Source organism: Natator depressus, chromosome 6 (assembly GCF_965152275.1).
Source record: "Natator depressus isolate rNatDep1 chromosome 6, rNatDep2.hap1, whole genome shotgun sequence".
Classification (NCBI taxonomy): domain Eukaryota; kingdom Metazoa; phylum Chordata; order Testudines; family Cheloniidae; genus Natator; species Natator depressus.
In genome coordinates this window covers 88310203-88333473 of record NC_134239.1, presented here as the reverse complement: position 1 = coordinate 88333473, position 23271 = coordinate 88310203, and the positions used below count along the sequence as shown (strand labels likewise).

Sequence of the window (23271 nt, the reverse complement as noted above, 5' to 3'; positions counted from 1 at the left end):
AATTAATATTAACAACAAGATGGAAAAAACACAAAGTAAAAGAATAAGGTAAGAACAGGTTAAAGAATATTTATATAAAAGTCAGATGTATTCAAGTCAGCAGGGCTAGATGAAATTCACCCTAGGGTACTTAAGGAACTAGCTGAAGCAATCTCAGAACCATTAGTGATTATCTTCAAGAATTCATGGAGGACAGATGAGGTGCCAGAGGACTGGAGAAGGGCAAACATAGTACTTTCTTTAAAAAAGGGGAACAAAGAGAACCCAGAGAATTATAGACCAGTCAGTCTAACTTCAATACCTGGAAAGATACTGGAACAAATTATTAAACAGTCAGTTTGCAAATACCTAGAGAATAATAGGGTGATAAGTAGCAGTCAATGTGGGTTTGTCAGGAACAAATCATGCCAAACCAATCTAATTTCCTTCTTTGACAGGGTTACTGGCCCAGCAGATGGAGAGGAAGCAGAACTAGTCAATCTTTTACTCCTGGGGGCATTCTGCACCAAAAAAAAAAAAAAAAAAAAAAAATTCTCCACACAATATTTTAAAGTTCTGCAAAATTTGTCAAAACAACACTACATGATCACACCAGTTTCAATTATTTTGGTAATTTATTTCAAAATACCTGTCAGCAAGTATGTCTGTAACAATACAGGCAGACACAAAAATTCCCCCAGGAGTAGAGAGTTAAAGAAACCCCTATGACAACTGAGTTCCTGTTTCTCTGCCTCCTTCCTAGCCCAGAGCCCAGCTGGGGGGCCAGATACCCCTACACCCCTTCTCGAGCCCATCCACAGCTCTCCACCCCCCAGCCAATACACCGGAACCCCCACACCCCCAGCCGCACGGCCCACCTGGCCCAGATACAAGCACACTCTCCCCGCCCCGAGCCCAGCCATGCCCCCCCCAAGCCCAGACACCTGCCCCCCTCCCCAGAGCCCAGGGATCCAGAGGGAGAAACAGCTTGTTGCTCAGTCCCAGGCTTGTGTGGAGTTTCCCCGTGTGCCAGCCTCTCCTTCTTTCAGGGCATGCTGGGAACTGCAGCTGCCAGGAACCCTCTAACTCTCTCCCCTCCCCCCGGCAGGGTCTTCTATGTGCAAGCTGGGCTCTGCCAGGTCCAACAGCCCCTAGTGGCAGCCAGCAACATTGCAGCCCATTTCTGTAGGAGAAAGGAAATTCTGCGCACACATTAATTTCTGCAAAACTCTGCATTTCACAGTGGCACAGAAATTCCCCCAGAGTAATCTTGATTTTAGTAAGCCTTTAGACGCAGTCCCACATAACATTCTCATAAGCATACTAGGGAAATGTGGTCCAGATTAAATTAGTATAAGGTAGGTGCAAACTGGTTGAAACACTGTACTCAAACAGGAATTATCAATGGTTCACTGTCTTACTGGGGGGGACGTATTTAGTGGGGGCCTGACGAGGTCTGTCCTGGGTCTGGTACTATTCAATATTTTCATTAATAACTTGGATAATGGAGTGCAGAGTATGCTTATAAAATCTGCAGATGACACCAACCTGGGAGCGGCTGCAAGCACTTTGGAGGAGGGGGTTAAAATTCAAAACACTGACAAACTGGAGAACTGGACAGAGGCACTGGCCACTGTCCGAAGACAGGATACTGGGTTAGACTGATCACTGGTCTGACCCAGTATGGCCATTTTTATGTTCTTATGTGTGAAATCAACAAGATAACATTTAATAAAGAAAATACTAGGAAGGAAAAAAATCAAATGCACAACTACAAAATGGGGAATAATTGGCTAGGTGATAGTACTGGTGAAAAGGATCTGGGGGTTATAGTGGATCACAAATTGCATATGAGCCAACAATGTGATGCAGCTGCAAAAGAGGCTAATATTCTGGAGTATATTAACAGGAATGTCATATGTGAGATATGGGAGGCTATTGTCCTACCAATAAGGCCTCAGCTGGAGTACTTTGTTCAGTTTTAGACACCACACTCTAAGAAAGATATAGACAAATGGGAGATCGTCCAGAGGAGAGCAACGAAAACAATAAAAGGCTTAGAAAACCTTACCTATGAGAGGTTAAAAAAAAAAAAACTGGATAGGTTTAATCTAGAGAAAAGAAAACAGAGGACCTGATAGTCTTCAAATATGTGCAGGATCGTTATAAAGAAGACTGCGATCAACTGTTCTCCATGTCCACTTAAAGGGCAAGAAGTACCGTATATACTCGTTCATAAGCCAAATTTTTTTTAGTAAAAAAGGAAAGCATCAGAGAAGGGGGTCATCTTATGAACGGGTATAGAGAGGGGAGAGGTGGGACACAGCCCCTCCCCGCAACAGAGGGAGCAAGGAGAGGCAGCACAGCCAGCAGAGCCAGAAGGGAAGAGGCAGGGCCAGAGTCTCTCCGCTTCTGACCACGCTGCGCTCCCCCCAGCCTCCGAAGCAGCTGCAGCTCTGGCCCCAGTCCACGACGCCCCGCCCAGCCCTCGCCAGATAAGGTGGGAAGGGATGGGATGCGGAGTGTGTGGGGGTCCCGGGCTAGGGTCATGTGGGGGGTGGTCACAGGGGTTACTCCCCTGACCCCCAGCTTCTCCCCCCCCACAAATTTCCCCACCAGTTGATGTCCCAGCCCCTAACGGTAAGCAGCTGGCATGCCGGGACACTTTGTTTACTTTGGTTTACCTCCGTGCCTGCGGAGGCTCGAGGTAAATAAACCATCTTGGCCCGCCAGCAGCTTATCCTGATGGCCCGGGAGCCAAAGTTTGCCGACCCCTGAATTATAGGGTTGGCTTATGAATGGGTCATAAAAATTTTCCCTTTTTACTTATCCATCTTGGGGGAGTCTGCTTATAAACGAACTGGCTTATGATCGAGTATATACGGTAATCAGCTTAATCTGCTGCAAGGGAGATTTAAATTAGATAAAGAAATACTTTCTAATCATAAGGGTAGTTAAGCACTGGAACAGGTTTCTAAGGGAGGTCATGGAATCCTGTCATTGGAGGTTTTTAAGAACAGATTAGACAAACACCTATCAGGGATGGTCTAAGTATACTTGGTCCTGCCTTAGTACACAGGAGTGAACTATATGACCTCTCAAGGTCCCTTCCAGACCTACGGTTCTATGATCCTATAATGACAGACTGGCAGAGGGTGGAGATCACAAGATCCAGGACAGGGCAGATACCAGGTACAGGACATGTTGTCCATGAAGGAAGTACTTAAAAAAAAAAAACCACAACACGAAGAACAGTTCCACAGAAAATAGGGATTTTCTACTGAAAACTAGACCAAAATACTGCAACACAGACATTTAGCATATAGGCCTCATCTACCCTACCTGAGTGGACAACCAGGTGTTTCCGAAGGCTGGAGTATTCAGCAAATGAGCGACCACATCCTTGTGCCTCACACAGGAAGGGCTTTTCTCCTGTATTGCATGAAACACAAGTTCTTAGGCATTAACACCTGTACATTTTATCTTTCAACCTCTTATAACATCCCTCATCCACATTCATTCCTCCCCCTTGGCCTTACATTACAGCTACCAAAGTTCACCAAGAAGGCAGACTCCTTATGAATTTGTTTAATGCAACTTCTTCATTGGCTGCGAGAGTCTATGCTGAAACTCCTTCTCCTCCAGTCTGAATGTGACTCTTCCATAGCATTTCCAGCCCATGACTCACAAAAAGAAGCCAATCAGGGCTCAGCTTGTCCATCTGTTTCTTAAAACATCTTTCCAGTATTAGGTGCCCAGAAAGTAACACAATATTCCAGGTGTGGTTCCATAAGAACTATGTAGAAACTGACTACAACCCTGGCTGCTCTGAGATGTCATGCTCATCTCTATGCAGCTCAAAAATCACATGGGCTTGATTTGTTGCCATACCATATTTCAAATCCATATCTGAATTTTCTGATTACTCTCATCCCTTAGATCTCTTTCAGTCAATACTGCTTCTTAGTTTTCTGCCTCCCACAGAATATCTGTGTTTGGGCTTATTATTCCCCAGATGTATTTGCTTTCATATTCCTAGGCGGAATCTCATTGCTATTTCCTTCTCATATGTCTAATCTTTATAGATCCCTTTGTATTTCTCCAGCCTCATCGGTGTTCTCATCTTCCAATTTAGAATCATCTATGAATTTCATTAACCTGTTCTTAACCCTCTTCAAGGTCACTAACGAGGATGTTAAATAAAATTAGGACAAACAGATGCCTGCAGCATCCATTAGAGAGCTGCTCACAACTCAGTACACTGCTGCTTATTATTACCCCTTAATCACAGCCCTACAGACAGATTTCATGCTATGCATCAGTCACTGCCAAGGCAATTTGAAATACTTCACACAAGACTAATGAGACATTGTGTCAGATGATATAGAAAAATCCACGTATATTATATCTATCACATACCCTTCATCCAGTAATTTTGTAAATCAGTGAAAAGAGTGCTCATATATTTAATGTGACTTCTTCTTTCTAACTCTTCTCCCATGCAATTTATTGCTTGGCTTAATAGTTATTGGGGTATTTGATATATCTGAAAGGGATTCAGGTAATATGCTCTGACCTGTACTGTGGTAGTGAGAGCGTGCATAAGATTCTCATCAGCCATTTATGTAACTTCCACAATCTCGCTCAAGATATAAATATTAGGAAGAAAAATTAGTACTGATGACACCCAATCAGTGGCTCAGCATATAGTTCCATCTATAGAAATAGATGGTGGGTTTGTTTGAACACAACCACAACTTGGAACTGTCTTCATGTTTGGTACATGAGGACGGTTCCCCCAACTTCCTTAAGTCTCATTTAATTTACACCAAAGCAAATATTTGCCACTTATTGCTAGCCACGATTTGGGAACAACTGGTCTGAGACATTTTTTAGTTTAGATACGCTACTTTCTGCTGGTTCTGAAGCCACAGTATACACAACATCAGGGCCAACAAACCTTAGCCCGCCCTGCAGAGAAAGATTAACAAAGTAGAAAACTGAGTCCAAAGACAACCCCAAACACACTATCACTACACATGCAAAACTTCACTATTCTGGTATATCACTTTCCATTACATCCCAGCTCCCATCCTTCAATTGTATGTTCTCTAGTTAGACAGTAAACTCTTCAAAGCAAGGATCTTGTCTTCATAGACATCCACAAAGCACATAGCACACTGGTGCAATATAAATAAAACATGAGAGTGGAGCACGTATGTTCTGTGCTGCAGAAGTGTTTGTGGAACTACACTCAAAATCTGAGCTTTCATTTTAATAAAGTTTTCAGCCTTTGCAATTGTAAAAGTAATTTTAAAACATTAACCGAGTAAGAACTGATGCAGTGTTCTCTTCCTGAGTCTCCAGTCTCAAACAACATTCTCAGACACACAGACTGCCCCGTACATTTCAATCGATTGTTAACACTGAAACCTAAAGATTTCAGTTTAAATGTCAATGTTGGGGACTATTAAACTATTGAACATTTTAGCAGACACATCCAGATAATGTGCTTATCTCAATTACACACTGACTCCCCACACTTTTCTAGGAATATAAAGCCCCAAATACCCACTACTTAGCTGCCAAGATCTTCAGCTAGTCCCCCAATTTCTATGATGCAGATCTGGACTGTCAATGTAAAAATCTGCAGCATATTAAGAACTGAAAATGTGTGGACACTTAAAAATAAATTTAATGTATACTACAACAAACAGGGGCTACAGTACAATTGAATTATTCATTTTTATATTTATTAGAAACCTTCATTTTTTATTTTAAATGTAATTGTCATAGAATTCAGGTCCAGCTGGATGCAGAGGGCCAAGCATACAGCAGTATACCTTGATTAGCATAGCATTTGTGGAGCACTTTACATTATCAGAATGCTGTACTAAGCATTATCATTGTTTCTTCCTAATAGACCTTTCAGCTATGATTTTTGATCCTCTCCCCTCTAAACATTGCCTCTGTAGACATTTCTCAACATATTTAACTTTTATTTTACAAGTAGCACAGGTAATGAGGGAGCTAAATTCAAGTTAATCTAGATTCTATCAACAAGTTCATGTTTAGGTCTCATTTAATTTATACCAAAGCAAATATATGCCACCACTTGAATCAGTCACTAGTCCAGTTAGGACTATATATCTAAATTCAACAGCAGCAAGGACATGGGGCTAGGTCAGGACTCACTCTGGACAAGTATCTCAACCTACTTTGCCTCTTTACTCATAAGAATTTAAAATGACTTCTCCAAAAACCCTTAAAATGCCAATTTTCAGTTATCATCCACCTGGGAACCACAGTCTTCTGAGAATTTAAAAAAGTCCTGGGACTGATTTAGGAGGGAAAACAGAAATTTATATAGTTTGGCTAAGTGACAACTAAAAGAGGAACATGATAAAGTATACAGCATCTGAAGGGTGTAAACTCCAAGAAGAGAGGAATTATGTAAGGTACTGCACGAGTAAACAACTGGTTATCACATTGATAAGTGATTGTAAGTTGGAAGATGAGGACACCAGCGAAGGTACATATGGACACTGCTCTCCCTGGACCATTTCTTGGGGAGTGTTTCCTTAATGAAGAAGATCTGGGATTTAAACGCACCAGTATGAATCCGCAGGTGGTTCTTCAGATTCCCAGCTGTTGTGAACTGCTTCCCACAGCCCACCTCAGTGCAGACAAATGGTTTCTCACCATTGTGAGTTCGCATGTGTACCTTCAGCCTTTGCAGGACATAGAAGCTTTTCCCACAACCTTCTGCTGGGCAGGTGAAAGAACGATCATTCCTGAGAGGCAACAAAAGAACTGCAGCAACGGGTTACGAAACAATGTATTTTCTCAGGAACATTCAACTCTGCTGCAACATCTGTTTTTTAAATAAGGTTTCTACCTTTCACTCACTTTTCAACTGAAATGAATGGAGGCACAAGGAAATTAAGTGACCTAACCAGGTAAGTGGCTTAAATCTGTATTTAACTAGATTACTCATTAAGGAGCTTCTACCACATGGTCAGAAGTGGTAAAATCTGTTGGAAAAAGAAAACAGAAAATAAGTCCAAGCCTCTTTGGCTTATATCACAAGTTTTTTGCAACCTCAGCGTTGTTTGGGACAGATGACCTTGTGCAAGGCAACATAATGCACATATGTGATAACATTCCCCCATATGCCAGAGTCCGACGTAGCAACACCCTTACTATAGCTGGGATTGGGATAGGAGTGCTACATGTACACGAGATGGGGAAGCTGAGTTAACATTGTCCGTCACACAGGATATTTTAGATAGCTCCACTTTAAAATATCATTAACGACCAGCAGGAAGAGCCTAAATCCGGCTTACTTTTTTCAATGTATGTGGCATAGAGGTGACTAACACATACAGTCACACTGTTCTAGTTTCTGAGGGGAGAGCCAAATTTAGAGATCGGCTCAACAGTTACCATTCCTTTCAATTTCTCTATTTTGTTAAGTTAATATGAACTCTTGAGTCTTTTCTTTTTTGGGACAGGTGTGAATATAAGAGACAGTGCCAAGGTGAGGAGGCTCAAAATTCAAGAACCCTGTTTTCCTGACTTTGGATTTAAATACCATACCGCAGCCCAATCTCATTTTCTTTGTGCACCCCCTTCCACCAAAAAAACCCAAGTGAGTCAATATTTTTCTAGAAACACTTGGGCCAGTTCCAGCCTATTCAGCAACACTTTTTCTTTTAATTTTCAAGTTTACATTAATAATGTTTTCTATGAACTAGGAGCTTTTCTGTAAAGAGGTCAGCTTTCCCTAAGCCACAGTGGATTTCATGGAGGATAAAGGGAATTTTCAAAATAAACATTTTTCTGCACTGGATACCCTCCCAGCCAGGCTGTGTGTGTGCAAGAGGGGCGTTGACCATAAACCCTTGTTAGGGAGACCATTCAGCAGCTAAATCTGGGTTTTACTCAATTTTGAGTTTCCCTTTGCCCTTCAGCTTCGAAGAAAGATTTTACACAATGGGAATTAATAAATGATGTTTTGTATAAAGATTGGGAATTTCTGTAAGGTCTTTCTTGGTCACCATAGCAGAGATCTCTGCTCTACTCACCTGTGAGTTTTTAAATGATATTTGAAGTGGGCTGGCCACACAAATGTCCGATCACAGCCCTCAACTGTGCACTTCAGCTTCTTCTCTACGCGGGACAGGTGAGGGATGGGGCTGGAATCTTTCGGCTGCCCATCTCCTGAGCAAAGATGAACACTTTCACCTAGAACAGAACAGAAAGAACTGTCAAAGTCCACAGCGGAGATGGATTACTGTATGAAAGAGACAGGATAACCCTGAGTATAATCCAGGCCTATAAACCAGATGTGTTCCTGGTTATCATGTATTTACCTAGTCCTAAAAACTAGATATTTCTACCCAGCCCATTGCAGGGACCACATACATGTCTACCTATCTTCCCAGGCCTATAAACTATTCCCAGCAAGGTACCATATCACATCAGCTGCCTCCAGATCAGATTAATGATAGGGAGTGCGTAATGCTGAGAGATCAGAGGCCACAAATATCAACTAAATAGTAATATTAGGTTACTTCAACTATCCAAATATTAAATAGTCAAATGTCACCTCTGGATTCAGTCAGGATAAGCAATTTCTCAACACCTTAAATGACGACTTCTTGGAACAGCTAATTCTAGAGCACAGAAGAGGACTTAATTATTTCAAGATATAATTGTAGTTAAGCCATTAAGTGACCACAATATAATTAATAGATCAAACAGGCATCCCTCAGAAAACTGAATACCAAACCTAGTTAAGCCACTAGAAAGGCACATAAAATAAAGCAGGCAATATGAAAAATGGACATTATGAGGATTAAAAGGTAATTTGAAGACCACAAACTGTCTACAAAAAGAAACAACAAAAGATTCTTTAAGCAGATCAGAAGCAGGAAGCCTGCAAGAGAATTGGTGGGTCTACTGGATTACCAGGGAACGAAGGAAGCAATTAAGGAGGTAAGGACATTGCAAAGAAATTAAATGATTGTCTTGCATCAGTCTTCACCACAGAAAATTTTGGGGAGACACCTTCGGGGTAGGTATTACAGTTGAAGAACTGCTTTGAACTCAAACTATTGAACATATTTTCTTAGAAAATTAAATCTGTATGTTTTCAGTCCTAAGACATACTGAAACCTTGCTTTAACAGAAAGCCTCAATACAGCCTTAACTATAGAGATGCTAACAATGCCACTATAACGATTTTGTCTATTTAGAAACTATCCTGCAATCAGATAGGATACACAACTAAAGCTACAGCTAGTTGCCTTTAACCGAAGGTTAAATCTTTAAGATAGTAACAAGACATCACCTACCATTATTGCTTGCTTTGGCATTCTTTGCGAGCTGTGCTCGAGTGGCAGCAATCAAACTGTCATGGGCCAATTCCTGCACTCGTAGAAACCATGGGGTACTGCTGTCGGTGCTGTCGTGGGAGAGAAAGTCATTCCCAGAATCCTCTGCTTCATCCTGAACAAACACCAGGTGCTCTGCTGGACAGCCCAGGCCTGGAAGAGATGGCAGCTCCATGAGACAGAAAGATAGTCAATGAGAGGGGACTCTCTTGCTTCTCAGAATCTAATATCCATGGTACAGACATAATATTTGCATTAAGTCTCCACTGACCTCTGTATTGTGGAAAGCTGCTGATGGTTACATGCTCCTGAATAATATCCACCAATACCCAGAAAATTTCATATTTCCCCTTCCTAAGGAGCTGGGACAAAGATGCATTTGTATCTCCCGCATTCTACTGTCTGAAACAGATCCAGCCAGATAACAACAAGAAGGGGAATTACCTGCTCTTGTTAGGTTGAGAAGAATAAAGGAAGTGCTGTCACTGGGCTGGAGGTCTTGCAATAAACCAGAAGGCTCTGGATTTGACAGGAGCTCAGGTGGTTTCTGTACTGTTTGTGCCCTTGTCTCCTCGCCGTCAGGGCCTACATTTACCTGAAGGCTTCTCAAGACAGCAGATGAAGGAACATCTTTGGAGGAGTTAGTGTGACTTGGAGAATCATCTAGTGAAGAGAATGAGATCACAGACCTCTAAGTAGCAAAGCTCCACCATTAATGAAAAAGTCCTAATAACTCTTCTGAACCTATCCCTCCTCCACCACCAGGATCCCTTCTCAGCAAGAAGTAGGGAGAACATGCTGCAGTGGCACAGTGGAGACAGCTATATAAACAGCACTCCCACACAAACCTGTACCATAGATTTTACCTGGCAACATCAGTCTGTTGCATTCTGAGGTCTCAGTCACAGGAAGGAGGGAGAGACAGGTGATGCCTTTAGGTTCTGATTCCACCAGCCCCCGCCCCAGTGGAATAGATGTGTTCTGAACAAATTGAACCAGCAGCTGAAAAAGAGAGGATCTTGAAAATAGGATTCAGCAGAGAGCAAATCTGTTTATAGCACAAGGTTCCAATGAGATAACAAAAGACATTGAGTTAGGCTTCCTCTACCTTGTAATACACACAGAACCCAACCCAACATTCCTGGAAGTCCATGGAAGTCTTCCCACTTACTTCAGTGGGAACTGGATTCAGCCCATAATTGAAAAATTTAGCATTTATACATGACATCCCCAATTATTTCATGAGATTGATAATCTTGATTTTTCTTTAGAAATTCAATAAGAGAGCCTAGCTCACTATAGGTAGTAGTGATGTCTATTATTAAAGCTGCATATTACTTGCCATTACAACCCTCATTTTCTGTCCCTTATCACTGTCAAGCTCTAACCTTTCAATCCAAAATTTTCCATGTTTAATCTCTGGCTCAAGTTGATTTAACAACAATTATTTTTAAATCAAAAATGGATTAGCCCTTTTCAAGAATGTAGGGAGTAAAACAGTAGGGAGCTCTGTCAATATAATAAATATTTTTATATCAAGGGTTTGGAGCAGGAACCAAAAATTTGACAAGAAACTAATCCTGAAGTCAGAGAAGTGTCCCTCTGAAAGTCTGCCCAGATTTGTCCAAGTTCTGAGCTGTAGAATTTGTACATTGTTTACTCATTCTCTCTTCATCACAAAATCTCAAAGTTCAAACTCTTGCCACACTACACTGGGCATGTTCCTGGGCCCCTCTAAACCTCTGTCATTCCAAAGTGAAAGCAAAGTTTTACTTCCAGGACACAGACAGAAAAAAATTGATCCTCTCACCATTGTCAAATTCCACCCGCAAATCAAAACACCCTTTCACCGACAGAAGAAATAGTGGGCTAGGAGCCAGGAGATCATTAATTCCAGGCCAACCTTTTCCAATGACTCATAATAATTCTGAGCACTACTCAACCCTTATTATCAAGCAAGGCATCAAAACCTTACACCTAAGAAAACATGAGGATAAATTCCTGGGGACCAGAGAGGCTGCACAAGGTCATTTCTGGCAGATCTACAAAGAGAACTCAGATCTCATCGACTTAAGACATTCTGCCTCAGAAAGAATATGCCAAATCTATGTTTTTGGGGTCTGTAAAATGGAGCTACTCCTGCTTGCATTCACAAAATACTCTGAAACCCACATATGGATGAGAATCATTAAAAATATACCACTCAGGAGTCTTATCCTCCAGTTCCGTACTCTGTCCATTAGACCACAGAGCCAGGACTAGAATCCAGGAATCCAGACACCCAGCATTCTACCGCTGTCTAATAAATATATATGATGGAATTTCTATGTCCTTTTAAATTAAAAAGATAAAATTCCAAAAGAAATCTTAAGAGAACTTTACCCTTATTGTGATATAGCCTTTTATTATATGTTCACATACAGCTCAGTGACTAAAGCTGGCTATCTGTAGGAGTTCTCCCCCTCATTACACACCTTCCAACTTTGCAACTAATGAATGAGACAGAGGGCTGCAGACAGAGAAATAATGGTTGCATGATAAGGGGACTGGTCTGGGACCAATAGAGCTGGGTTCCATCACTGCCTCTAACTCAGACTTACTATGAGATGGGGAGTATGTCACTATATAGACTAATTAACAGAGATAATTGTGACAGATATAGCAACCCCATGTAATATCTTTGGGCACCATACTGCTGAAAGCTTATAAATAGTTTATATACGATGGTGTTCTGCTCCATGAGGATGGGTTACCATAGCTCCTACAGGACCTAAAAACAGTGGGGGACGATTAAGGCGAGTAACTGAGACTAAACAACTCAAGAGAAGTTCCAGCCCCAAGGCAGGAAGAAGTTCCACCCCCAAGTTTGCATATACTGGTTCAGGGTGGGTTTTCCAGACATTATGAAGCAAAGAAAGGGTTTTTGATATAAAAGAATGAGCTTGAACTGACTTGTGGAATTCTTTTGGCTCCGGCAAACGGACACGACCTTCTGTCCAATGGGGCCCCAACCCATGCGGAAAGGTTGGAATGACTTTGGCCTATTTGAGCCCCAGGAGACTGATGGATGACTCCTGATATGGTTAGTGTGTTTAAATCTGCTTATTGTTTTTATTACATTTTCTTTTAAATGCTTTTACCTTAAGAATAAAATTGCTTGCTTAGAAAGAGCTGTGTGGTAACTTGTAACTGCTGGCAATACATATATTCATAGCCCTCAGAGAGAAAGCAAAGCAAGGTTCTTGCCTTTAGGCAGACTGGCTTATTGGGGATATTACAGTGTAAGGCAGGGAGCTGTGTAGCCTTAAAACCCTTGGTCAGAAGGAAATGGGACATGGGTCCCTATCCAGAGACAGGCGATGGATGAAGACCAGTCTAGCTGCTCCTGGAGTGGGGGTAGGGGAAAATACAGGTGCAGTTACAATAGTGAGTACTGTCACAGTTTCAGGGTGTGTGCCTCATTTTCTGTGTACCCAAAATTACACACTCTGAGCTTTATTTTCAGAAGTGCTGAGCACTCACAAATCCAAATGAAGTCAATGGGAGCTGCCAGTCTTTTAAACCTCTGCAAAATTAGGTCCTAGGCATCTTAAATTGAGAATTATATTACACCCAAAATTAGTGGACCCTTGAAATTTCAGGTCCTAATTTATCTGTGCTCAGCTCCCCCACCTCCCTAACTCTCTAAGATATTATGAAGATAATTTAAATTGGTGTGGCACTCAGATGGCCATATGCAAGATGAACTGGGCCAGAATCCAAAACCCAATTTAAAAGATCATCACTTCTTATTAGTTATAATACAAGTAACATCCAGAGGCCTCAATCAAAATTGGGGACCATTTTGCCAAGTGCTCTATAAACACATATTAACAGATATTCCCTCTCCTGAGATCTTACTTTTTAGTTTAAGACAAGATTCAACAACAGGGTGTGGTTAACAGACTTGCACATCTTGATAGCTTAGTCATTCAAAGTTATTGGGGTGTTTTTTTTAAGATATAAATATGAAATATTAAATTATATCCATAGCCCCTACTGCAAACTACCTTGCCATGAAATATATATTAATATAATGAAATGTGGCCTGGCTTATTACTAGAGATACTTTAAAAAAAGATTTCCTCCTACAAGGTGGCTTTGGCTCAAACCATCCATCCACATGTAATAACGTTAGGCTATTAGATGTGGCCAAAAGCAACAGCAGAAAGTCTCTTCTAAAAGAGGGAGTCTTTTAGTTTTCCCCAGCATAATGATACCAAACCAGTATGCAAAACCAATAGGATAAAAGCAGCAGGCACAGGTAAGAATATCAAATCTCCCTTATTACAAACATTCTCAAAGAGATGATCTTAAACACCACAATGGCTTTTTTTAAATCCTTCCTCCCAAACATTATCAAATTGACCCCCTCCCAACTCCACCACAAACAATCCAAGGACAGTCAAACATTTTCATAATGTTGTCACATCTTAACAGAGAAATAGTCTCAGGGATACCTCCCTTCCCATTCACAATCACTTGATATTCCTGGGACAATTAAAGAGATTGATCGCATGGAAAAGTCACATTACGAAGGTATGTAATGCCTTTTTAGTTTCTTTTAATGCAATTTTGAAGCTGGAACGAAAGGGGAGCCACAAGCACCATGTGACCAGCCAGCAGTCTGAACAAAGATTTGGAAACTTCTGGAATAACCCAAATTCCAAGAATCTAGTAGTGTCACTCTGGTAGGAGGGAAAGAAGTTGTTACAAGGATTAAAAAATAACAAAAAAAAAAAAAAAAAAAAAAAACAGGAAAATATATTTTCTCAGCCACCGTTATTTTATTCAAAAATGGCTGATGAGACTTTGCTCAAACTAAAAAACAATCCAAAAAGTCAATACTTTACAATATTATAAACGACTGAAAATGTCTGATTATAAGAGAACATATTCTGCAATCTTAAATATAGGGAGTGCTATCATTATCTGCTATGTTTAGGTAGTTTTGAGGAATTACCGTCTACATGGCAAACTGCCTCTTCTGCTGAACTTAAGAGTTGGACCATGAAACAGAAACCAAGTCAAGAACTGAACCCAGTTCTGAGCTGCTTACCTCTGGTTTGGATTCTAACTCATCCGATAACATTGATTCAAGTTTCCGATTCCTGCAGCTGCTCTGGGCAAGGCACAAGTTTAGAATTCAGAGTGAACAGTCCCCTCTGATTATTCTCATAGTCTCCTAGCCTTTAAGCAGTGCAGTCTTCCTGCAAGAAGCTGTGCTAGGCAGATATTCAATTTAACCTAAAACAAATAAAAGAATGGAAGTGTAAGCAGCTGAGACCTATCACTCATGAATCAAAGTAAAAAAATATATGGGTATTGTTAAGGAGTACAAAATCCCTGTCAATATGGATGGTCTCTCTAGTTTCTTGAGGTTCTGTTTTACACTCATCTTGGTGTTTATAGTACTATCACAACGGTATCAGAATGCTAACAAAACAGTCTAAAGACAAATTCAATTTTAAAAAACTAATCTCTATGCCTCCCTTCTATTATCTAATTTAAGACTACACAGAATTAAAAAAAGCAGTACTTTCTGTTGCTTATATACAGAGAAGCATTGCCAAGCCATTCTTCAGGGGCTGTTGCAAACATCCGGGCTTATTCAGATGGCTATGGAATTTCATTCCACCGACAAAGGATCCATAATCAAGAAAGCTCTGCTAACCTGTTCCCAAAAAGTCATCTGTTTTCTGATTGTCAAAAAGTCCCTGATGTTCACAGATCTCTTTTGATTTAATTTCACCTCAGTTCTCATACACACTGCACCTATAAATTAACCATGCTATTTTTTCTACAAATTAGGATGGAAGCTAGATATATTTTTGTTCCCATTTCTGGAAAGTGCTCAGATACTAGTGATAGGAATCAGCAAGAAATTATTATATCCAGTTCTCCTGCTCCATCAATATCACAGCTTCTTGCAAGTCCTAAAAAATGTAATAATCTGAAAAAACACAAGTTCTCATTCCAGGTCAGATCAGCACAAAAATTATTTTAGAGCCCTCCTGTAGGACTCCCCATGGGTTGTCTGTCCAGATATAGGATGCTCTAGGCAGAAGCCATGTCTTGTACTAACTGTACAGTGACAAGCCCACTGACTGAACTTAATAAGTAAATAATCATAAAATAAAAACAGGGATTAAAGCTTCAAGGGAACTCCTGGTACTTTGTTCATGTTCTAAGGCCCCCTTTGCCTTTCAAACTGCAGACTTGGCTGGGTCATTCATCGGTCAGTGGCCATCACACCCAGTGAAATAAGCTACTACCTAAGGGATGCAGGGACCAACCAAGTTGCACTGGTTACGTTACAGGAGCGAAGAAGTCCGGGTCCCTAGTGCGGCTCTGCAGCCTTCCAAAGAGGTCTGAGATTTCAATATGACCCTTCCTGGCATCAGTGTTACACACACCAGCACCACAGCCAGCCTCACACGGTGTCTGCGGGCGCCACCCAGAGCAGCTGGCGGGCGAAATAAGCCAACGCCGTGAAGACAGGTGGGCCGCGACGGGCCGGGAGAGCCCGAGGCCAGGCCGGGAGAGCCCAAGGCCAGGCCGGGGACCGGGCCGGACGGAACCGAGGGAGGCCCCAAGACCCACAGGCACAGTTCTGTGGGCGGGAACGGGGGGGGAGGGGTGTGTGGCACACACGCGCTCCCACTCCGCCCCGCTCGGGGCAGGCTCCCCCTCAGCGCGGTTGCCTGCCGGGTGTGTTCCCTTCTGAGCCCCACTCCCCAGCTTCAGCCCCTCCGGGGAGGGCTCCAGCCCCCGAGAAAGGGGAGAGGCCAGAACCGCCCCGCGCGAGCCCCCAGGTTCGGGGGAGCAGCAGAGCCCCGGGGACGGGACTGATCCGCGCGCACCCCAATTCGGAACCCCCACTCCCTTCTGACTCCCCCCACAATTCTTACCGGCATCTCAAAACCGCACGGATGTGACGTCAGCCCAAGCCGGAAATTCCAAGGCGTTCAGCAGCTCTATGGTCTGGGCAATTTTCCAGGCTGACGAAGGCCTCAATTCCATGACCCAGGCGGCTCGAGCGGTTACGGGCACCGCCCGGGCCGGGACACCACATCCGGTTCCGGTTTCTAGCCGGGCAGGGGAAGGGGAGCCTCGTCTGCGGATGGGGCCCTAGAGCCCCATAGCTCTGGCGCTGCGGCAGCCCCTCTGCTCCTACAGGGGGAATCGCATCGCCCCCGTGACCCGGAACCCGCACCAAGCATGCCAGTGTCTCTGGGGCTCTTAACCCTGCTCCCGCCGCTGCAGGCTCCCTGCCCCTCTGCTCTAGGGTTGACAGTTTTCTGATTGCAGAAATCGGAACACCCAGGCCCTGCTCCCGCTCATTCCATTCCCCCTCCCTCTGTGGCTCACTCATTTTCACCAGGCAGGGGATCGGGGTGCAAAAGGGGGTGAGGACTCTTGCTGGGGGTGCAGGCGGGGGCTCTGGGCTGGAGTATAGGAGAGGGTGTGGGCTCTGGGAGGAAGTTTGGGGGCAGGCTCTGGGAGAGGTCTCAGGGCTGGGGCAGGGGGTTTGGGCTCCGGGCAGCACTTACCTCAGGCAGCTCCTGGAAGTGGCTGGCATTGGAGCTAGAGGGGTGATGGGGGGGGGGGGGGCTCTTCATACTGTCACAGGTCCTGCCCCCACAGCTCCCATTGGCCGGGAAGCTGCAGAGCTGGCGCTCAGTTTGGGGGCAGCATGTGGCGCCCCTGTAGCCACCTCTGTGCCTAGGAGCCAGATATGCTGGCCACTTCTGGGAGCCGCGCAAAGCCAGGGCAGGCAGGGAGTCTGCCTTAGCCCGCTGCACCACCAACCAGACTTTTAGCGGCCCTGCCGGAGACCCTTTTCAACTGGGCATTCTGGTTGAAAACTGGACACCTGGCAACCCTACCTGGGGCCAGCCCGGGTTCTGCGGCCACCTTCTTAGCTTGGTTCAGGCAGCCCAGCCCAGATCCCTCTCGCTTCGCATGGCCTGGGAAATGGGCTGCCTGGACCCAGCCTGCTCTGCAGGAGCTCTGCTGCCAATCCTGGCCCAGCGCTCTTTCACCAGCCTGTCAGGCAGTATCCCAACCAGCTCCAGTGTACAACAGTCATGAGTCCCAGCCCCCCAAATCATGAGCTGTTAACAAATAGTATAACATGGGTTCTTTTATTTAAATTGTTCTTTAGAGCTCCCATCTTCCAGTTTTTCTCTGTAACCAGGAGGGCCAGACGCTATGGGGTTGGGTGGTTTGTTTTGTTTAAATTAAAGCTTAGATTCTCATAGAATCACGTGACTCCAGAAGCAGAGGCTTTAAGAAAGTCACCCAATATCACAAGACTCATGATAAACTCACATGTGCTAGAAACACTGAAGGATCCAAAACCTAGTCTCTTCTCTTCTGCCACCCCACACCCAGTCTGTCTTCTATGCTTGCAATCTTCTCCCTGTTATTCAACTTGCTCCCTTTCAGGCCATCCAAAATAGTGCTGGTGCCTTTTTCATAAGTTTATACTGCTCCAAGCAGTCTGGTCAGTACCAGTGACTGCTGTCTGTCACCAGTATTATCTCATTGTTTCTTTGTATTCCCCGTTCTGTTTGTATCCATGTGCTATCTCTTATACTTAGATTGCAAGATCCTTGGGGCAGGGGTTGTCTTTTTCTGTGTTTGTACAGCGCGTAGCACAAAGGCCTGGTTTATGACTCGGGCTCCTAGGCACAAAGGTAATACAAATAATGAATACTAATACCACTAGCACCAGTGCCTGATGGGAGAACTGTCCAAGCTGGAAGTCTCCTGTATGCCTCCTTTCTACTAAAGGAAGATCTGTCCCTGTTGAGGACTCCCCCTCTATTTGACAAAGAAAGCCTGCTGCTTCCCACTATCCCTCCTTTCCAGTAGGATACACTTTTGTGTTTAGCAGGTACTGATTCCTTTCCTACCCTACTTGATATGCACCACAGCCCTTAATACATTAATCCTCACCACATCGCTGGGAGGTAGGGAAGTATGATTATCCCTGTTTTATAGATGAGAAACTGCCCAAGGTGTCACAGGAAGACTGCAACAGGGTAGAGAATTGAAACTTGGTCTCCTGAAGCCCAGGCTGGTACACTAACCACTGGACCATTTTTCCTCTCATCATACAGTACATCATCTTTTATGTTGGAATGTCATTTCACCATATATTAATACACATGAAACCACAAATTGTTGTGCTCCCATTCCTATTTTGATCGGCCTTAACCAATAGTGCTGAGCCAGTACTCGCAGTGAGCAATCTCAGAGATCTGTGGTTTCACAGCAGCTCACTAAGTTAGGGTTATTGAGCCAGTGAACTCACAAATGCACGTCTTCATACAGCCCTACAAAGCTAGAGTGGATGAGCAGATAACCTTGCAAAGGCTCGTAACTTAGCTTTTGCCCAGCTACTGAATATGAAACCTCATGGAAATTTGCATATTGCCATTAGGCCAGTAATACAGAGTTTATGAAACAATGACCTTTGCAGCCTTGACACTAGCTCAATATGCTAAAGCTGCAGAACGAACAATCTCAAAGATTGGCCATCACATGCAGTCCTCAGCTAAAACCTATCCAACGCATCATCAGTGATCTACAACCCATCCTGGAAAACGATCCCTCATTTTCACAGGCCTTGGGAGGCAGGCCAGTCCTCGCCCACAGACAACCCGCCAACCTGAAGCATATTCTCACCAGCAACTACACGCCGCACCATAGTAACTCTAACTCAGGAACCAATCCATGCAACAAACTTCGATGCCAACTCTGCCCACATACCTACACCAGCGACACCATCACAGGACCTAACCAGATCAGCCACACCATCACTGGTTCATTCACCTGCACGTCCACCAATGTAATATACGCCATCATGTGCCAGCAATGCCCCTCTGCTATGTACATCGGCCAAACTGGACAGTCCCTATGTAAAAGGATAAATGGACACAAATCAGATATTAGGAATGGTAATATACAAAAACCTGTAGGAGAACACTTCAACCTCCCTGGACACACAATAGCAGATTTAAAGGTAGCCATCCTGCAGCAAAAAAACTTCAGGACCAGACTTCAAAGAGAAACTGCTGAGCTTCAGTTCTTTTGCAAATTTGACACCATCAGTTCAGGATTAAACAAAGACTGTGAATGGCTAGCCAACTACAAAAGCAGTTTCTCCTCCCTTGATGTTCACACCTCAACTGCTAGAAGAGGGCCTCATCCTCCCTGATTGAACTAACCTCGTTATCCCTAGCCTGATTCTTGCTTGCATATTTATACCTTTGCCTCTGGAAATTTTGACTACATGCATCCAACAAAGTGGGTATTCACCCACGAAAGCTTATGCTCCAATACGTCTGTTAGTCTATAAGGTGCTACAGGACTCTTTGCCGCTTTTACAGATCCAGACTAACACGGCTACCCCTCTGATACTTAATCTCAAAGAGGCTGAGCCTTATCAGCAAGCTTCACAAACTGAGTTAGTGATCTTGCGGAAACCTGTGCCTTGACATCAGACCAACATGCTAGAAGTGTGAATTCACTGGCTCAGCAAAAACAATCTATCTTGACACCAGACCAATGAGCTATAGGAAATGAATCAGTAACCTCACAAAGGCGTGTCCACTAACATCAAGCAAGTGAGCTAAATATACTGCGCTAGAGCCTCACAGAACTTTTCACCTGTCATCATTCCAGCAATCTGTAGTTGCTAAATCAGTAACCCTCTTAGAAGCCTCTGCCCCAAAATCAGCCCAGTCAATCAGTGGAGGTGAGGCAGTGACCCTCCTGGTTGATGTCAAGAACTGAGAGCTCTCAGAACGCTGTGCTTTAACATCAGACCAGCAAGTTACAGATGCTGAGTCAGTAACTTTAGAGGGTCCTCTGCCTTGATATACTAGACAGCTAGAAGCACTGGGACAGTTATCTTACCAAGGAATGTGCCTCAACAGACATGGAGGAAGCTAGAGATGCTGACCCAGTGATATCACAGATGTCCTAGCCTTGATATCAGCCCATCCAGCAGTAGCTTTTGAGCCAGTGACCTTACCTCCCAGAGACCTGCCCCTTTACATCAGACCAGCAAGCTGGAGGTGTTCAGTTAAATAGCCTGAGTCTTAACATCATCTTAGTAAACTAGAGTTGCTAAGTGGCTACACCACAGCCTATCCTTTGACATTATGCCAACACAGTAGTAACCAGCATCCCACTCAGTAACCTCATACATACCTTTGCCTTCACATCAGCAGTAACCTCATACACAGCTTTGCCTTCACATCAGCCCAGCAGGCTAAAGGAGCTAAGCCAACAAGTTCATAAAGCTTTCTGCTTTGATACTATTACATCAAGATACTATTATACCAAGATTGACATTTTGGTCAATTAATTAGTAATCTTACAAAGACCTGTGGCTTAATATCAACTTAGCAACCTAGAGTTGTTGAGCAGATATTAAAGTAAGCGGGAGTGCATAGGAGCAGTTTCCCTTCTGGTAAAAGCAGAGAGAGAATCCACTCTTATCCTGCTCCAGAGCTGTCCACCCTCCTCCCACTTTACTGGCTAGGGAACTGAGGACTCATCTGGTAGGAGAATCTGCATTGTGAGCAGCAGGAAGAGCTGGTGCCTGGCTGAGTACTTTATGGGGCTCCAAGTCTTTCCTGTGAATACATGGAATACCTCCAATACCCAATGAGACATTAATTATTCATAATGGAAGTTCCATATCTGACATCTTTCTTCTACAGGAAGATCTGTCCCTCTGGTGGTTCCCCCTACAATCCAGATAAAATAAGAGACTCAGCCACATCTCCTCCACAACCTACATTTCAGGATAAACAGCCGAGTACTGAGAGTTCCCTCTCCCCTCCTGGCAGGCCATTGATGATTGTATGGATTAAGAAGATGGTTAGGAGATATATTTAGAGTTCTGTTTCTGGGATCAGTGAGCTAGTAGTACTTGATACACTCAGTTTTGGGTGTGATTGGTTAATATAAATATGTAAATGATACAAAAAGCTATGTTAAAATAATGGTAAGTCTGCAAAGTCTAGCACCTAAAAGTTAGAAAATGTCAGAGGTAAGGTTCCTCATGCAGAAGACAGATTCCATTCCCCTTTATGAGTTCTATTGTAGTTCCCGTCCCTCCAATATGAGTGTGATGACAGGTTCTTTACCCACTCACCTCCCTACACCCTATGACTTTGTAATCCCCTTTCTCCATCTTCTAGACTTGATGGCATTCCACCCAAGCTGGAACAAGTGAGCACTGACCCCACATCAGTTCTTAAAAGTGTGTGCATCAGGCAGGCTACCAACAGAATGGAAAAATGGCATCATAGTGTCCCTGTACAAAGGTAAAGGATCTTGCACTGAGTGTTGCAATTACAGGCTGATCTCATTGCTATCAGTCTCTGGAAAGATCTTTGCTAACGTTCTGCTTGGTAGGATGCAGCCTCTTCTTAAAAGGCAACATTATCCACAGCAATCAGGTTTCACTGCTGGGCACTTGACAGTGGATGCTGTCTTTACCCTCCAGTTTCTGGCTGAGCTGCACTGAGCCAGACTTCTTTTGGCCCACTTCTTGTGACATATAGCAACATCAAAGTAGCTTTTTATTTGGCTGACAGGTCAGCACTTTGGCTCACACTGAAAAGAGTTGGCATCCCAGATGTTCAGATAAATCTGGTGCACAATTTTCACAACGCCCCGGCACTGTTCTGTCAAGCTTTTCACTGGACGTTCGGACTTGCCACACCAAACGTCAGAATCAAGTTTGATCAAAGTGTTCACTGACCAAGACTATGATGATGGTGTTGCCCTGCTTGTGGTGAAGCAAGAGAATTTCAGCTCTGTCTTTCAAGGTTTCCAAGATGCTTCCCACACACTATGGGGTTGAACATCTCATGCAGAAGACTAAGGTCCACAATTTCGGAGCTGGACCATTAGAACCCCTGGTGCACGTGCAGTCAAGCACCTAACTAGGTTGCAAGCAGAGTACAAATGGTTGCAGTAAACGGGATGTCCTCCGATGAATTGGTCTTGACACTTCCTGCACGAAGTCCATGTTTTGCTTATGGGAGCAAAAATGTCTGCACTGAGACAAACTTTAGGTTCAAACAAACCTCTGTTCCACCTGTATTGCTACATGGGTCAGAAACCTGGACCCTCTTACAAGTTGACTTGGAGCAGTTAGATGCATTCTATATGCTCCGTCAGCACCAAATCTTGGGTATAAAGTGGTTACATTTTGTGCAAAATGCCATAACCTCACAGATATCTGGCCTTCCTTCAATCACTTACTATATTCAAAAGCAGCGTTGCATGCTCTTCCACCATGTCTCCTGGACGAACACCATGCTCTCCTTCGATGTGCAAAGGGGTTCACACCTTAACCCTACCCGCCATTGCCTGTGGGGGCCGCCCCAGAGATTCATGGATTTGCAGGATTAAGTGAGCCAGACCTGGGAATGTCACCGTCCGATGCCTGCTGTGATGCCATCAGCCCTGGTTGTTCTCGCTGGCATGCAGGTCCATAGTGGACTGTGCAGATCTGATGATCTCTCTCCCTCAAAACCTGATTCTGGAGGGAGTTAGCCTGCCCCACACCCCACAGGTAGGCTTGGTGGTATCTTCCATCCTCCCCCACAGCTCAGTCCAGAGGTAGGTTCCATTTCCCTCTATGAGTGAGGTGGGAGTTTCCTTCCTCCCCCCTCCTAGGTCAGTGGTAGCATCCGCAATCCGCAGAGCTGGGTCTAGACGAAGTGCCATCCCCCTCTACGAGTTAATTGGTAGGATCCATTCCTCCCCCGCGGCCGGGTGCGGTGGTTTGCCCCGGCAGTAGCCGAGTCTCGGCCGGCCC

General features: G+C 43.9%; 1 protein-coding gene across 3 annotated transcripts in view; it reads right to left on the bottom strand.

The window, feature by feature from the left end:
* The window catches only part of ZNF410 (zinc finger protein 410), a 31500-nt gene extending 8323 nt beyond the window's left edge, over window positions 1–23177 (bottom strand). The window contains exons 1-8 of one of the 3 annotated variants that reach the window (XM_074955891.1): window positions 21595–23177; window positions 14476–14663; window positions 10244–10379; window positions 9822–10040; window positions 9339–9530; window positions 8067–8226; window positions 6592–6773; window positions 3322–3411 (exon numbers count right to left, since the gene is read on the bottom strand). In XM_074955891.1, the coding sequence (XP_074811992.1) occupies window positions 3322–3411; window positions 6592–6773; window positions 8067–8226; window positions 9339–9530; window positions 9822–10040; window positions 10244–10379; window positions 14476–14508 (1012 nt within the window). In that variant the 5' untranslated portion in view covers window positions 14509–14663; window positions 21595–23177. Of the gene's footprint in view, window positions 1–3321; window positions 3412–6591; window positions 6774–8066; window positions 8227–9338; window positions 9531–9821; window positions 10041–10243; window positions 10380–14475; window positions 14664–16327; window positions 16479–21594 lie in introns of those variants that run through there. The other 2 variants (XM_074955892.1, XM_074955890.1) reach the window with 2 other exon arrangements.
* Window positions 23178–23271: the final 94 nt, after the last annotated feature.